Below are 18156 nucleotides of genomic sequence, written 5' to 3'. Positions count from 1 at the left end.
CGCATGCGCAAACTTTGCGACACTATTGTAGTACAACGAGCCAAGGGTTTATGCTCTACGTGAAGTGTGTGAAAAAGATTTGCCTCTACGTTACTTTGAATCTCGCTAGTTTAATCGCCAGTCGTATGTGCATGGGTCTATAATAAACGCTCGTGCATTTTGAAAATACTGAGAAGATCTATAAACTATCGAAATAGTGCTTCTTTAGTTACTACGTATTGACCATCATTAAGAGAAAGAGCATACATCAAATAGTGAGAAACTGGCAGTCAGTGTGTTTTTCATAGTTTAATAGTTCCTTTTCAAGTATGTGCATTAAGAAACCTTGAACAGTGCAATTGGCAATACACAGTTATTTCACAAATCACAATTAGGCTACAAAAAAAATCTATATGTTTCTATAGCAGTAAAAATATACACATCTCAATATATACATAGCCTACACATCTCAATAGTTGAACTGTAATATAAATAACATAGCATATATATAATACAATATAATATAATGACTCAGTATAATGTGCAATGGAATAACATATGATATATATAATATGTGATACAATATAATATATTTTAAGTATAAGTATATATTCATAATATAATATATATATATATATATATATATGTACATTTGTACAATTTGACATAATATACAATCATGCTCTTAACATTTTCAGATCTATGCAGTGCAATTGACACAATATATAATTGTGAAATAACTGTGTATTGCCAATTGCACTGTTCAAGGTTTCTTAATGCACATACTTGAAAAGGAATTAAACTATGAAAAACACACTGACTGCCAGTTTCTCACTATTTGATGTATGCTCTTTCTCTTAATGATGGTCAATACTAGTAACTAAAGAAGCACTATTTCGATAGTTTATAGATCTTCTCAGTATTTTCAAAATGCACGAGTTTTGAAAGAAAAGTGAGCGTTTATCATAGACCCATGCACATGTATGACTGGCGATTTGACTAGCGAGATTCAAAGTAACGTAGAGGCAAATCTTTTTCACACACTTCACGTAGAGCATAAACCTTTGAATACTCCATGAAATTGGTTGCGAAATGTAAAAGGTTATCGTGATTTTTATCCAGAAAAACCGCAGCTCCTGGCAACTTGCGCTTGTTTGACACGTCTGACAGACCTCTGACGGCAGAGAGCTCCTTTCCCAAAATGGCGGCGACGCGTTTCGCCGAGGCAACGGGCTGAAGCAGTGGAGGCGGTGTCTATCTATACATGTCTATGAGCGTAACGCCCGACTCACATTGTTGCGTTGGAATGCGTTGATCCAACGGAAGGCAGAGGAGGAGTCTGGCGCATGGGGTTCTGTTGATACCGGAGACCTTATAGTAAGATTGACAGGTCATCAAACCAATCAAGTCACTAGCAAGCTTTTCCCCTTTCAGTAGTAGCATGCTATCATTAGACAGGGTGCTGCTCAGAGACCTCGCAAATCCTATGATACGTATTTTTCAGTTACAATAAAGGGGTTTTTACATTGTACAGTGTCTATTTCTCGGTAACTTTTAAAAAATCTAACCAAAAAAAAGTCAAACAACCAACTTGTAGGTACAAATACGACCATCTACGGAGTTTGGCAGCCATCTTTTTTTTTGGGAGTTTGCCGCTCTGTAGACGTGAGCATATACGGGATATGATTGGCTAGCGCCTGTGCTGTCAGTTATGCATGAAAGGCAATATGATTGGCTGACGCATGCATTGCCTCTCGAAAAGTTCAACCTTCTACAACTCTTGCCGCAAGCAAAGCATGAAACGCAACGCACGCGAACCAAACGGAGCCACAATTCAGTTCTGCAAAGGATGACGTCACCCCATGCAAAGTGAATGGGGATGCGTTAACCCTGACGCATCAACGCCTTCCAACGCAACAATGTGAGTCGGGCGTAAAGGCGGCTGCTTGGTTCAGCGTTGGGGGTTAACGGTTGCGCAAAATTTACTCGGTGCAGTTCATGCTCCCAAAGGTAGCGCGTGTTGTCATGAGCCTGCCATTTGCCTGGCAGATAGAAAGCTGTTTCCCAAACAGAAAGTCTGAAGCTTGAAGTTCTTTTCAAACCTTTGCTTGGGTAGCACTGTTAAACTGAGCAGACATGCAGACTACACTTGAGTAATCTCATCACGTAACATTCGTTTTCTAAAAACAATCACATAGTATTGCATGTTTTACTGTGGTAGAAAATACGTTAGCTTAATGCTAACGTATATGGAAAATCCTATAGACACCGCGCTAGGTATTAGCATCAAGTAATTCACGTTAATGTTTTTTATGAGCCTGACATTTGCTCTGCAGATAGATAACAGGTTCCCTAACAGAAAGTCTGAAGCTTGAAGTTCTTTTCAAACCTTTACTTGGGAAGCACTGTAAAACTGAGTAGACATGCAGAATATTTTAGTAACCTCATCTCGTATCATTCGTTGATAGAATGCAGGCTGCGAGGCTCGCGTAAGGGCTTACGTAAAAAATGACGCAAGTCTAGAAAAAGGGGCCGACGCACGCAAGACGTAAGAAGTCGCGCAAGGGTCGCGCAAGGGGCTTGCGCGGCCTCTTGCGCTTGCGCTTACGCTTACGTAAGGAAGCATGAATCAGCCTTTAAGGAAGAAGACAGCAGTCCAGAGCCGGATACACACTGGGAACCCCCTTACACATTTACCTATTGATGAACCTGCATTTGTGTGGGTTATGATTCACAAATGCCTTTTTATCGAAAGGGCATTCTCTGTAGCCTATCAGATGGTAAGGCTATGTTTGTAATATGTGTAATATGTGTAATAATTTATTAAATATATATTTTAATCCAATAACACATATTTCATACTTAAAATGAAAACTGGTCTAACCCTGGTCAAACGCCAGTATGAAAACGACAGATGTAAAACTATGAAGACCTTTATTCTTTTTTGTTCTCCTGAATTCTTGAGGCGTGGGTAAGGATTTCCTGTTTCTATACTGCACTTGGATACAGGAAGTGATTTGGTAGCGGGCCTTTTAACCTAAATATCTATGTATATACGTACATTTAGAAGGATCTGGGGATTCTTTTAAATTTGTAGGTCGGCCAGCCTTGGGATATTACATTCGATATACTTTTGGACAGCAGTTTGTTCGCGGGTTTTGACACAAGGCTCCCATTATGGCTGCAGTAGCCCAGCTGTTTGAGGTAAGCTAACGACAGCTAACGTACTTCAGTACAGGTTTGCTAGTTAGGGATTGTCTGTGTGGCTAGTAAGACGCTGTGAGGACTTCAGAGCACCGTGCCTTTTGTCGCTCCATCATATGTTAAGTGTACTGCACTAGTAGTATCATAAACTGGTCTTTTAAAACTGGCGTAAAGCTTTCTGTCACTAGTGTTTTGGGTCCCGGGGTTCTTGTATGCGATGTATTGACTTCCATTCACTTTATTGAAAGTTATTGGCGTAAATAAGCACTTATTTTCGCCGTTGGCATAAAACATGGACCATTTCACTTTTATAACATAGTACCACACCTGAAAGATGCGTACACAAATAATTAACTAAATCTACAGACCCAGTTTTGAGAAATCTTCCTTAAAAACTCCACCTCTGTCTATACGGTGCCATTTTGCTCCGAATCTCCAAGGCAAAGCATAGTCCCTATGCCATGTCACTGGGAGAATACACTACCTCACCTGAAAGATTAAAAAAAAGGCCAAAAATGTTTTGCTGCAGGCAGTCTGGGCCCTCTATGACTGAATTGCCCTCTGTGAACTATTGTTATGCTAGCATTGATGACCAGAAACGAAAAGGCATTGCAGTATCAATAGAACACTTTCTATGATAGACATAGCAAATACATGGTGCTTCATAATTGAAAACGTCTTGTACCCACCCAGGATAAGCGGTGGGTGAAAGCCCTGATTTGAATAGGCTATGTAATGCAACTTGATTAATGGAATTAAAGGCCTGTTTACAAGGAGTCCCCAAACACTGCTTTAGGGTGATGTACTGTCATGTTAATTTCCATGATGGCAGTGTTTATATTTGTGAAGAGAGCTGTTGGACTTTGGATAGCTAGGTTCTTATCTTTGAGAGGAATCATACTAATATACAGCATTGCATTTGTATAATAATTAAACCCAAAGGTAGTGTTAGGCCTACACAAAGGATGAAACACATCTCTGCTGTCAAATTCTTTCCAAACACCCAGACAGTGCAATATTTACAATACAACAAGACTCACTTTCTCCTATCACTTTTCCCAGATGGGAAAGTGTAGCTTACAATATATAAAGCACCATGTTTTTGTTACATGTATTGTAGATGTTTTAGGTTAAGATTGAAATGTAACTTCATGACAATTCATCAATGCTAGCCTAAGAGAAGGCAGTTAGATGTTTGGCATATCCTAGGGTGGAGTTAAAAATGCACCAACAACAGCAGTTTTTATTTAATGCGGTTGTGTTGTAGGAAAGTGCAATGGTCTGTGTATGCACAGAGTTGGATGCATTTCCCCCTAGAGATGGGAAGCCAAATATGACCGTCTAAGCCCTATGTTTAAGACAGGGGTGGAATTATAAAGGAAGATTTCTCTAAATCTTGAAATAGATTTAGTTTATTCTTGTGTGTATATACCTCTTTCAGGTGTGCTAGTGTCTTATCACATTGAAATGGTGTATGGATCACGCGTTGCCTTAGAGATTAGGAGCAAAACAATAAGAATAGTGGGGCCCAAAAAGAAAAGCAATGGATGGCTTGACGCCAGGGCCCTGTTCAGCGTACAACTGAAGCTAAGTTAAGAAATGTAGCTTGTGACATGAGCTAATCTAGCTCGCTAAATGAGAACAGGCCAAACCAGTCTGGCGACGGGCGCTAAATTATTTATACGTCAAGTTATTTTATCCCAGGCTAAAAATTGCGCGTGCACGTCCTGCTTCAAAAGGCAGGAAAGGTCGATCACCAAAACCATGATTTTTTTTAACGGTACATTTTTTTTCTCCGATAAGGCAGGATATCACCATGAATGCGTTACGAAGGATTCAAGACGATAATCATGTCAAAATCCAACACTGCCGCCGCTGGGACAGCAATATAAGAAACTGTCTATGGGCTGTCTAATACGTGATATCTTTTTCCGTGTCGAATATGTGACTTTGGTGCAGCGGTTAGAGCTCATGGCTTGCATGCAACAGATCACTGGTTTGATCCCCCTCACCTCCGCAAGAAATGTAATTTTACATCTCCTTGTAAATCGCTTTGAAATGACTGCTAAATGACTAAATGTGAATGTATTAATAAGAAATTCAATAAATTGAAGCAATGAAAAGAAATTGTGTTTATTTCTCTCTTATCATGCATCCACCTTAATCATTTTCTACAAAAATGATATGCTATGTATGGTGTAGTAGACTGAGGGCCTGATTTACTAACATGCACATGCGACCGCTGCTTAATCTGCGCTCGCACGTTAACGTACGGTGTTTTTGCGCATTTTCCGTGGTATTTATCAAACCACATCTGCGCTGGGCACTGTGTGCTTACTCCGCCCTTTAAAGGGCCTGATTTACTAACATTGATTTGCGAACGCAGCTTAATCTGCGCCTTTGCCAGGCGCACATTAACGCACGGTGTTACCCCGCATTTTCCGTGATATGTATCAAGCCAGATCAGCGCTGGGCAATCATTATTTAGCGCACCGTTAAAAGACGGGAGAAATTGCCTGCAAGTTACTGCCCACCATGGAGATTCGAGGAAGAAAAAACTAAGGTTCAGCGGAGAGGAGATAGATATATTGGTTCACGTTCGCTCAATCACTGAACCTCAATCACTATTGTTGATTTGCCCGACATCACCTACAGCGAGATGTTTAAAAGAACACGATTATAAATAATATGCTATTGGTGGCATTAAAACTGTCTATTATAACAATATAGATGTGTACATGGCGAGATTAATACGTTCTACAAGGGACATGGGTTCACTACAATATATCCCCACTGAAACAAATACATTTACCAAGTAGCCAGGCCTCTCCAAAATCACCGTTGCTCAATCATGGATAGATGGCACTATTCCGGAAGATAAAACTGTCATGGACAGACCACTACCACGTAAGTAATGGTCATGTTGGCATCACATATGACCTGGACATTCATTGAATATGTGTGCTTTCTGTTTCGGTAAACGTGTTCGTGGATTGAAGGTGGGACTGTTTGCATGTGGGTGCAATCAATGGTTCCAATTACGTTCGGAAAGTTTGCGATTAAAAAAAAATCCTGTTTGATGTCTCTAATTTCAGCTATGGCAGTGGGGAAATGTATTGACCAGTGCGCGGTAGCAATGCGTCGAGTACCTGGGTGAATATTTGGCTGAGTGAAGGCTGAGATATATACCAACTGCTGATGCTATAGCCTAACTGTTTGAAATGATCCGATGCCAATATTTGTAATGTTGTCCTGAGTTTAACAACTGATGGAATGGAATGTGATCTCCGGTTGGAGAGTTCAATGTCTCTGATCTGGTTCAGTAATTGAAGTATTGCGTGGCTGGTTAACCTGTACCGTCTAATGATTTGTGGTTCGCTTAACTGAAAATGTGTTATACGAGTTGAAAAAATTATTTCTGTGCGCTGTCTCTGTCTTCTTTCTTCACCTTGCTCTGCTGCCATGTCAACGTTTTCAGACTCAATGGAAATGCGCTTCCTGGTTAAGACATGCTTTTATGAGGCGGAGAATTAGCCCGCAAATCAGGGACATGCGCTCGCCAGGCAGTTTAGTAAATACCCATGCAATACATCATTAGGCGCACTTACCTTCTCTCCTCCCATTAAATTGCGCTCCATGCCCACGTTCTACCCAGCTTTCCACCCACGTTTCCGTGCCCTCCCCTGTTCACACCCACAGGCGTTAATATGCGCTGCCTGCGCCCCCTTAGTAAATACCGTTTTATGTTTACGACCACTATTTTACGCCAGAAATGGGCGCAATCCTGTTAGTAAATCAGGCCCTGAGACTTTATTCACTACTGCACAAAAACTAAACACGTTTGCAAAACTACGTGTTTGCAATGAAGTAGGTAAAACAACTTTCGCCAATATCTCCGTAAGGGAGATGGGTTAGGCCTATGTGCTCAAATTTCCTGGGATCAAAGAAGACGTAAGTATTCATGTGCAAACTAAAAACCACGTCTCAGGATCGCTGCACATGCAAGTTATTTCGGGTGTATCAACTGTACTAGGGCCAATAGTTTTCCGCGTCAAAAAAAAGCAAATTCCGTGTCACGTTTTTGGTGATTCCGTGTTTTCTGCGTCAAAAAAAAAAACCAGCCGTAAAATGCCTTTCCGCACGTTAACTGTATGAAAAACTCGGTTGATAGTGATGTTGCCTAGCAACGCTGTCTGCGTGCGTGCAGCTCCCTCAGTTAAGATAGTGACAAGTTCAGTTTGTCGCCAAGTAGTTGACCGTACTGTGCCTTATAGCTACATTTCCAATGCTTAAATCATCATTGTTCGACCTGTATGTGAGGCATTGCATACCTAATGAAAGTAAGGGTTTTCATGAAGTTGCTACTGTGATAGATAGTGTATTAAATACCAAATGTTGGGCTACCTGCTAGTGCTATTAACTGATTAGCATGCTAAGTGTAGATTTAGCTATGTTCTGTTCTTATGTTGATACGCTGTAATAAAGATGGGTTCAATCCTGTTAAGATTTCGACTGGATGAGATATGAATGAGATCCATGTTGCCTAGTGTAATGTCCACTATTATATGTATCTAGTCATATTAGTTGTGTAATTGTTAATGTGTAACAATAACTCATGTTTATGTAATTCAGTGCAGTGCTAATTAGTCCCCATAAAGAAGACTGCTTTGGTAACTCTAATACGTGCCCTTCTTAGATTGTTGTTTGCCAGCCATCAACAGAACAGAAGACTTAACATTTTTTGTTTTTAATGCGATTGGGAAGATGAGCAAATGAACGTGACTACCGTTGAAAAGGGGGGCGTGGCCGGAGCAGAGTTCAGTGCAGACATGACATTTTCTGACTGCTTTTGTTCTTTAATTAATGTTTGTTCATTGTTGCGATCGTTGTTGTGTTTATTTGAAAGAAATTCAGTCTTACAGGGGGTTTGGGGCGATTTTGATGCACAAAATGATGTTTCCGTTTGAAAAGTTGCAATTCCGTTTTCAATGGTCCATTCCGTTTCAGATGGTCCATTCCGCGTATTCCGTCCGTTTTCCGTTTTCGCAGAAAACTATTGGCACTACTGTATCCATGTCTCAACTATACTAATACCACAGTCATATAATTATGACTTTGTTCTCCGCATCGCCAACATTACAAAAATGAAGGCTACCACTCGCAAAAAAGTGAATTCAATGTTCGACTGGCTTTGCAATACATTACTCGAGAAGGTCTTTTAAATGAATTATTCCTTGTCGGGTGGATCGGTAGCGCTCATACAAGAACTCACCATGGAGAAATGGATCTTGGCGATCGCAAAGAACTCTTCCTAAGCTAATCAAAAAAATATGACTCCTTGTCAATGGGATCCCTCCTTTTGGCGTGGGTGTGGCAAGTTTAGCCAGCTAGTGATATGTTACTATGGTCATTTATCAGAAGTTGCTTCGCCGAACCCGATAAAGGGGCGTTCTCTTTTTTTAGTCTGGAATCTAGCTCGCTAAACCGTTTAGCGAGCGTCGAACAGTACCCAGGTCTTTTACCCCATTCAACATACATCCCATAAGATAATGACCCTTATACCTCGTTTCCACCGGGGCCGGCCCGGTGCTGGAGCCGGAGCCGGTGCCGGAGCCGGAGCCAGAGCTGGTTCCTTTCAGCACCGGCCTGCGTTTCCACCGCCGGAGCCGGTTCCAGCACCAAAATTAAACGTCATGGAATGTTATGACATGCTCTTATGGTTACAGTTGTCGTGAGTTATTCACGAGTGGTCTTCTTCCAGCGAGAAGGCAAATAATTTGATAAAAACTTAAATTATGTTTAACTTTTTAATACCATGTAGTACCATACGACCTAAAGTTAAAGTTCTGTTTACTTCTATATTTTCTCACGTAGATCAGACGAGTGGCAAATGCAGTTCATGACCGGAGTTGACTAGCTCCTACACTGATATACTAACCAGTTGCCATAACAACCTTAGCAGTACCTTACAGCAGCTAGTGCTAGTTAGCCAGCTACTACACGAACTTACTTAGTCAAGAGCTATTTTTTTTAATTCGTTTTCAAGTGGCACGTCTTCTACAGTACACACAATACAAAGCCAGCACTACATCACGGTGTCAGTTAATGATGCAATTTCGGGTTTTCTACGAGCAGGCAATGCAGCTCATGATGGGAGTTGTGATTAGCATAACAACTGTAATAGTACCCCACGACAGCTAGCAGCGAGTGCTAGTTAGCTAGCTGCTACAAGAACTTGCTTAGTCAACTACTAATTTCAAGTGTAATATCACACAAAAACAACAGACCAGATTGAAAGACTTAATGTATACAAGACAGACAAACCAACACATTTTGATGGACGAAAGCTTTCTTTATTAGTTTTAATGTGTTTGTTATTAGGTCTGTTGTCCTTTTGAACCCTGCTATCTCAGACTCCTCGTATTACCTCATATATTTTAGCTTTCCTTACTGACTTTTCAATTTTGTCTTGCATTTCTGTTGATGGATAAATTGCTATCGAGGTATTTATTTAATCCATGGTCCACTACTGGATCGATTTTCCACGTATGTTTTCATCGTTTTCACTCAACATCTTGGTTGATGGCTAAAAAAAAATGGCGGTGGAAATATCTGTTTCTGGTGGGTTAACTCCGCCCACCTCTGTGACGTAGTTGGTGCCCGATCTGGCCCCAGCTCCTCCAGGGAGCCGGGCCGGTGCCCGATTTTCAGGTCCGGCACCAGCCCGGCCCCGGTGGAAACACAAGAACTGGTGCCAGATTGGGCACCGGCCCGGCTCCGGCACCGGGCCGGCCCCGGTGGAAACGAGGTATTAGACAGCCATATGTGGAAAACTTGGCTAATCTGTGATATGGTTCTGGCTCAGTTATCATATATCAGTAGATTTTGTTATCATATTATTTGGTCTGTTTGCTGTATTGTTGGCTACAACATAAGAAATCAAGTATTAGCCTAACACAAACTACAACAACAAAGATCATTTGTTGTTTTGAATAACAATTAGCTGAATTAGTTGTTTCTAGGGGTAAACGATTCAGAAAATGTCACGATTCTAGAGATGCACCGATCAATCGGCCGCCGATTAAAAAAGCCGGTTTTATATCCAATCGGCCACAATCGGTGACCTGCCGGTCACTGTCGTAATTTCCGGTTTTCGGCGATCAAACTGACCCGCATGCGCGGTGCGTAGCAGCTCAAGGCGCCCAGAGCAAAACAGCTAAAAACTAGCAAGACTCGGGAAGAAAACATGTCGCTGATTTGGACTTATTTCACTGTGTGCCAGGACGACCCAAAACACGCTGTTTGTAATGCTTGCAAGTCACAAATAAGCCGTGGAGGATCAACGCCTAAGACATGTGTAGCGTCCGTGTTAGGGCTCTCTCAAAAACTCACACTGAGAAAATATCTCTTTGGATAAGTAGCTCTCCGTTTAATAAAAGCGTGTTTCACTCGTGGAATGCTACATTCGTTCCCCCCATCAAAAAGGAACGTCCACGTTACGTACATTAATATAAACTAAGCAAAATGGCATTACACTGCACTCCCCCCAACCAAAACATAGCAGAAGAAAGAACTCACACTGAGAAAATATCTCTTAGGATAAGAAGCTCTCCGTTTAATAAAAGCGTATTTCACTCGTGCTCAGCCACAAGTCAACCCATTACCATGGCAACTCCCCTAACAGAAATCCCGTTGCCACTAGTCCCATATGGAATGCTACACATGTATGTATGGCTGCCAGTGCAGACAAAGAAGTTTACAAATCTATGGATATCTTTACAAATAACGATTTAAAAATGTGAAACACATCGGGATATTTAGCCGATCATTATGCAGAATAATATTCCTTACAGTTGAGTAGAATATGATTGTTAGAAAAAGATCGCTATTTTCACAATGAACGTCTGTCTAGCTGCTGAGAGTAGCCGAGTAACGTTAACGTTAGGATGTAAAAAACGCTGGCATGAAAACAAAACACACTACCCTGCACTTGCCCCGCTTGCCCAAGCCTACCTCTCTGCTCCATGTACAAGCGTCGATAGTGAGCGCTTGTTTAGCTTGGCTAGTAATGTCATAGATGAGAAAAGAAACAGGCTTTCTGGTGAGAAGGCAGAGATGCTTCTGTTTGTGAAGAAGAACCTGCCATTGATGGTTAAGTGATTGCATTGGGAGTGGAATGGAGTACTTTGATCACAACCTTAAACTACCTGTTTGTATTGATTGTTTTTTTTTTATCCCATATTATGATGCACTTTTTTATTTAGAGAGGTCAAAGGCCTGAAATGTGCAATTTACTTTGAGAACCAGTTTATTTTCAGTACATAATAGTGCAGTTTATCTTTTGTTTGTATTTATTTTAGTTTTATCCTAGTTATTGACCTGTAAACTGGACTGAATGTCAGTGTTCAAAATAAATCTGCTCAGGAGGCACTGTTGAAACCCTCACTCTATTTCTTATTTGTGATGTTTTATTCTTGAAAAGGGGAGTTATGATAGCATATAGCCTACCACTAGTTGTGGTTTTAATTGCAGTTATATAAGCAAAATGTTGTCTGGGAGAAGGGTACTCAAGCCAAATAAATATGGTGTCTATTGTATGATTATAATTATTTCTTAGAAAATCGGTATCGGAAAAACAGGTTTTGGCAGGTCAGACCTCCTTAAAAACCGGAAATCGGTATCGGCCAAGAATTTTGCAATCGGTGCATCTCTACACGATTCGATACCGATTTTTAGGCTCACGATTCGATTCAAAAACGATTCTCGATTTAAAAAAATGGATTCACAGTATGTAAATGTTAGTGCTGTCAAACGATTAAAATAGTGAATCACGATTAATTGCAAATTAATTAATCGCAAATTTTATTTTAATGCTCTTATCATGGAAAAGTGGATTGGCTTGCTTTATGCAATGTTTTATTTTATTAAAAAACAACAACAGGGTCAAGTGCACATTTCACACTCAGCCTATAGTGCAGTTAAACCATGGCTTAATATTTTGCTGTGAACATAGAAGTCAGGACTCTTATTTAAAAAACAATGAACCGTAACAGTTAGCCTAGGTTACCAATAAAAGGTAAGCCTACTACTTCTGTGCTTTCAGCCGGCTGCCTGTTGACATTTTAAGACAACAGTGAAGCTCGCTTCTTTTGCACAACACAACTTTTAAAGGTAAACTTTCTATTCAGAAGCTTTTTATCAACCATTTCGCCGTATCGCGCTCACCATCACTCAAACCGTAACGTTAGCCTACTACACAGTTTGCAAAGCCAAAAAGAACGTTAATCTAAAAAAAAAAAAAGTTTTTTTTATTTTTTATATGAATCGATTTTTGGAATTCTATCAATCGATTTTGAATCGGAAGCACTTGAATCGCGTTACGAATGTGAATCGATTTTTTTGCACCCCCCTAGTTGTTTCCCAGTTTAAAGGGAAGGTGATGTCTGTTCAGATTAAAGGGGAGATGATGTCTGTTCCATTTTTATAATTTCCATCAAATGTGGTATGTAGTGCCTTGCCTCATTTATGCCTTCAATACCACCAGCTTGGCAGGGTCAGATCTGATTGATACTTAAACCCATTTAATAATGACAGTGTTGTTGTAGTACCAATACAGTAAATTGGATCAGTGTATCACTAACGTATGTTTGCAAATGTAATGTGTTATATGTAGAGGTTATAGTTATTAAATGCTTTCAGAATACCAGAAGTTCTGATTGCTTTGAGTGAGATGATGTACCAAGCAGACTATGATGGTCCTAAGTGCTCTGCAGATTGCCTATGGACGTGCTTCCTGATGTTTGAGTGCCTGAGCTTTTGTCTTTCTAACAGCTAACATCTGGGTTGTAAATGTGTCTCTTCCCCAGGAGCCATTTGATGCTGATGAGTACATTGAGAGACTGGCCTGGAGGACTCCAGGAGGGGGATCCAAGGGAGGAGCAGAGGCATTTGATCCCAAAAGGTAAACGCAGATTCATCCTAGAGGACGCTGTAGACAGACTAATGCAGATTCATCCTAATGGACACTGTAGACAGACTAATGCAGATTCATCCTAATTGACACTGTAGACAGACTAATGCAGATTCATCACTGTGGACAGACTAATGCAGATTCATCACTGTAGACAGACTAATGCAAATTCATAGAGGAGGACACTGTAGACAGACTAATGCATATTCATCCTAATGGACACTGTAGACAGACTAATGCAGATTCATCACTGTAGACAGACTAATGCAGATTCATCACTGTAGACAGACTAATGCAGATTCATAGAGGAGGACACTGTAGACGGACTAATGCAGATTCATCCTAATGGACACTGTAGACCAGGGGTACTCAAGTAGAAATGATGAGGGGCCACAAAAAAAAAAATCAGTGACTCAAGGGGCCATTTATTGGGACCGTGTACGTCCGATAACGTATCATAACATAACGTATGTATAACATTTACAACATTTTATAACATAACATTTCCTTTTTATTAAAAACAAAAATAAAAATATAATTTTAATTTGGGCATATATTAAAATAAATAACTAAATAAAACCAAACATAACCCTGTTATTAACCATGTTATTAAACAAATAGCCTTCAGACAGCTCATTTTTGTGCTTTGTTTACCAAACTATTTCACATTTCTCACATGTCCCCTTTAATGGGAGAATTGGCCTCTGCTTTCTTTGGCCAATGCTTCAAACCTGGGCTGATATGGTGTGATTGCTATCTGTTTATCGTTGAAACCCCCAGCCTCGTATTGAGATCGTGGCGTGCGGTTTCAAAATAAGAGCGCCCAGCGCGATTATTTTTTCTTTTTCTTTTTTTAATAATTAAAAAAACTTTTCAAAACAGCTCGAGGGCCATTAATAGACACCCCGCGGGCCACAAAAGGCCCGCGGGCCGCTACTTGAGTATGACTGCTGTAGACAGACTAATGCAGATTCATCACTGTAGACAGACTAATGCAGATTCATAGAGCAGGACACCGTAGACAGACTAATGCAGATTCATCACTGTAGACAGACTAATGCAGATTCATCACTGTAGACAGACTAATGCAGATTCATAGAGGAGGACACTGTAGACGGACTAATGCAGATTCATCCTAATGGACACTGTAGACAGACTAATGCAGATTCATCACTGTAGACAGACTAATGCAGATTCATAGAGCAGGACACCGTAGACAGACTAATGCAGATTCATCACTGTAGACAGACTAATGCAGATTCATCACTGTAGACAGACTAATGCAGATTCATAGAGCAGGACACCGTAGACAGACTAATGCAGATTCATCACTGTAGACAGACTAATGCAGATTCATCACTGTAGACAGACTAATGCATATTCATCACTGTAGACAGACTAATGCCAGGTCTGTATGTTTCGCCTTAAGAGGTGTGACCAATACTTTACTGTCATACATGATGACAGGAGACATGAGGAAATGGCTCAGAGCTTTAAGGGCTCAAATTGTATAGTGGATATAAAGTCACTTAGGCATTTTAGAGAGAGGAGAAAGTCAGCTCACGTGTGGGAAATAGAAAACACTGTACTCTGAAATATAATGTATGCTGTACCATATATATTTCTCCAGAACACAACCACAGACTATATACTCTCCTCCACCATCCGCCTCTCCATCCAGAACCAGATGGGGATAGGGCACTAACCAACTCTGGTCCACCTTTTTAGCTGATCAGAGGAATTATTGCCAGATCTTTACTTTAGTTTGAAAACTTTGAACTGATTGATAAGCAAAGTAAACATTGATATAAATAGTTGTTTGCATGAGAAATTGCATGATGAGTGGGTACTCCTACTATGCTGATGAATCCTGTGTGCTGAATGGGCAGGCTGCTTGAGGAGTTTGACAACCACATCGAAGAGTTGAAGCAGCTGGATGAAAGGATACAGCGGAAGGTGGAGAAGCTGGAGCAGCAGTGTCACCGGGAGGCCAAAGAGTTCGCTCACAAAGTCCAAGACCTTCAGAGGAGCAACCAGGTGATAAAAAAAAAAAAACGAAAAGTCGATGGATTGGAGATTTATCTTAAAACATTTTAATTTTTTTATAATATTTCTTTTTTTTCCACATTACAGGTGGCCTTCCAGCACTTTCAGGAGCTTGATGAACACATCAGCTATGTTGCCACGAAAGTATGCCACCTTGGTGATCAGCTGGAGGGTGTGAACACCCCACGTCAGAGGGCCGTGGAGGCTCAGAGGCTTATGACCTACTTCAATGAGTTTCTTGATGGGGACCTTCGCAGTGATGTCTTCAACAACCCTGAAAAGGTCAAGATCCAACATAACAGAAGTAAACTCAGCACAGCATGTAGAAGTGGGCCCCTGGAGTGCTGTAGAAGTGGGGCCCTGGAGTGCTGTAGAAGTGGGGCCCTGGAGTGCTGTAGAAGTGGGGCCCTGGAGTGCTGTAGAAGTGGGGCCCTGGAGTGCTGTAGAATTGGGGCCCTGGAGTGCTGTAGAAAGTGGGGCTCTAGAGCGCTGTTTGATCCCCATAGGGAAATTCAATGTTGCAGCAGCAATTAACATCAATCAGCAATCGGGGGAGTTTTAAAGTTAATATACAGCTCTGAGCACAACTTGATGTTTTCGTGTTTGTTGCATATTGATCCATATAAGATTAGTTGTGAGTGAACTGTTTACGTTTTGAGACCTTGTGAGCAGTGGCGACTCCTAAAAAAGGATCTCAGAGGGAGAAATGTTTTTGGTAATGATTAAGGCGACCCATTCAGTACAAGACAATTGTATCAATTTGGTGTTAGCTGATTAACTCATACAGCAATACCTTTTTGTCCACTAGATGGCGGCACACATCAGAAAGATGTCCCCTCTAGCTACATAGAGTAGCTATAGTTACAGGTGGAAAGCTATGGAGGAAAGTTGTATCCAGGAGCCAAAAATGTTGTGGCTCCACAATACATTATCCCACTTATGCATTATTCACATAACTCAAATGTTGTATGATATAAAATTGCTTAACAGGACACAGGATATGTCCAGTAACAACATAAAGAAGGGAGCAACATATAAGTCATAACCAGGGTTCACGTTAGACTTTTTCTTGGCCGGACAAATGTCCGACGCTATTCCAGAGTCTCGGCCATTTGGAATGTCTACCGGACGTTATTCACTAATAGCCTAATTAAATAACCACCAAAACTCCAAATGAGAAACCACACAAATTAGCATAAGTTTCTTCAATAAATGCAATTTATTTAGCCTAAGTAGTCGTCAAAAAAATATTGAAAGCCATTCACATCACGTTTTAAAACTAGGCCTATAATGTTGGAACTAAAAATAGCCTATTGAACAAAGAAAGTAGGCTAGACGTTAAATTGCGTCTTGCATCAAATATTTTAGAATGAGGCTAACCGCTCCGCCTCTACTCTCGCCACAACTTCATGGAAATTTTCCTTCAAGAGTCCTCTCAATTGCAATTTCCATGTCATTTAGAGACTCGTTGTGCTGATAGAGGTTAGCACCACATTGAAAATCAGGAGCTTCCAAAATTGATTACTTGGGATGTCACGTTTAGCCATGTGATACACCACTTTCATTTGTGCCACAAGTGCGTCTCTTTTAGATTTAGTGGCGTTATCGCAGTGCACTCTCATTGCACTTTGCTGCAGTGTTAGGGACATAGCGGCTCTGTGGTCAGACGACTCACTATGGTCAACTAAGGCAGATCGTTTTAAATTGATGGAGCCTTTCGTAAAGCCGTTTAACTTGCCTGCTCTCTCACAAATGCTACAGAACATTGTGTCTCGACCATCCACCTTTTCCGACCTTAGCCAACGGAATTGCTCGACCCATTCAGCTTTAAAACTCCTTTTAAGTTTTTTGGCAGGCGCATTTCCTAAATCCGTCGGGGCCTCGGATGATGTACTTGGAGTCGAATCATTTCTTGACGAATCATTAGGCCTATCAAGGCTATCATTTGTCTTTTTGAAGAACTGACCGAAAGACTTCTGCTTAGCCATTTTGAAATTTTTTTATTGTTTATTTTAGTGAACAGTTTTTAGCGGGGAAACCAGCCTGCGTGTGTTGCGGAACCTCGACCAGCGCATGTTCCGAATGCAATCCAAATCTGCTTTAGAACTTTTTTTTAATGACATAGCAGGCTGATTATATTCAGGTTTATGTAACAGTTGTTTTGTTGTTTTCATATGTTACTGATTAATCATAGCCTACATACATGTTTTCTATCGGACATTTGGGCCGTTTACATCTTATTATACCGGCCATTCATGCGTTCAATCGGCCAATGTCCGGCCATAGCCAGCTAACGTGAACACTGGTCATAACCAACAATATTTATTGACATATTGCCTACAAAAGCAAAATGAGCATCACATAGAAAATAACTCAGTGTGAGTGCAATTAGCAAACATTCACACTGAAACCTATGAAAAGTGACAGTGGTATATAATACATTCACAGCCTGCTAGCCAGGATTTATTTTATGTCAATTTATCTAGATTAGTATGCTGACCAAAGGGAGTTTCTTTCAAAGAGCGAATCGAGTTGTTGCACTGAACGATAGCCATCTTGACAGAATGTGACTTGATCAAAGCCATATGACGTCCTTATACGCACAAGCATGGTGGGGCTGGCCCTCCTGGAAGCCATAGAGATTGCATTGAGAGCCCTGTTTTGTGAATATCTCCTTGGGCAGTGTGTCGCCCAAATCGCCCTTAAGGACAAACTGCCCCTGCTTGTGAGATATATTTGAGTGTGATTGTGTACCAGCCTGAGTGAAACATTCTCTGCATGTTTCTTTGGATGCTTGGTTGAGTAGATATTTCTACCGGAAATAAACTTCTTAATAAAACTCTTTCCAGATAACTTAGCTTTGAGGAAGATCTGTTTGTGCTTCTATTGACCTTATTTGGGAGCAGCTCCTCATCCACCATGCTGGTGACTCACATTGGATCATTTTATGTGTCATG

The 18156-nt window shown here is 40.8% G+C and overlaps 1 protein-coding gene across 1 annotated transcript in view; it reads left to right on the top strand.

Moving 5' to 3' along the window:
* The first annotated feature begins 2978 nt into the window (after positions 1 to 2978).
* Positions 2979 to 18156, top strand: part of exoc5 (exocyst complex component 5) — a 52559-nt gene continuing 37381 nt past the window's right edge. Inside the window, exons 1-4 of the mRNA XM_080835639.1 lie at positions 2979 to 3183; positions 13050 to 13144; positions 15043 to 15190; positions 15287 to 15481. Of these exons, the coding sequence (XP_080691765.1) occupies positions 3157 to 3183; positions 13050 to 13144; positions 15043 to 15190; positions 15287 to 15481 (465 nt within the window). The 5' untranslated portion in view covers positions 2979 to 3156. The remainder of the gene's footprint in view (positions 3184 to 13049; positions 13145 to 15042; positions 15191 to 15286; positions 15482 to 18156) is intronic.

This window comes from Sprattus sprattus (assembly GCF_963457725.1).
Source record: "Sprattus sprattus genome assembly, chromosome: 1".
NCBI lineage: Eukaryota > Metazoa > Chordata > Actinopteri > Clupeiformes > Clupeidae > Sprattus > Sprattus sprattus.
The sequence above is the reverse complement of the archived record's forward strand: the minus strand, read 5'-3'. Positions and strand labels throughout refer to the sequence as shown.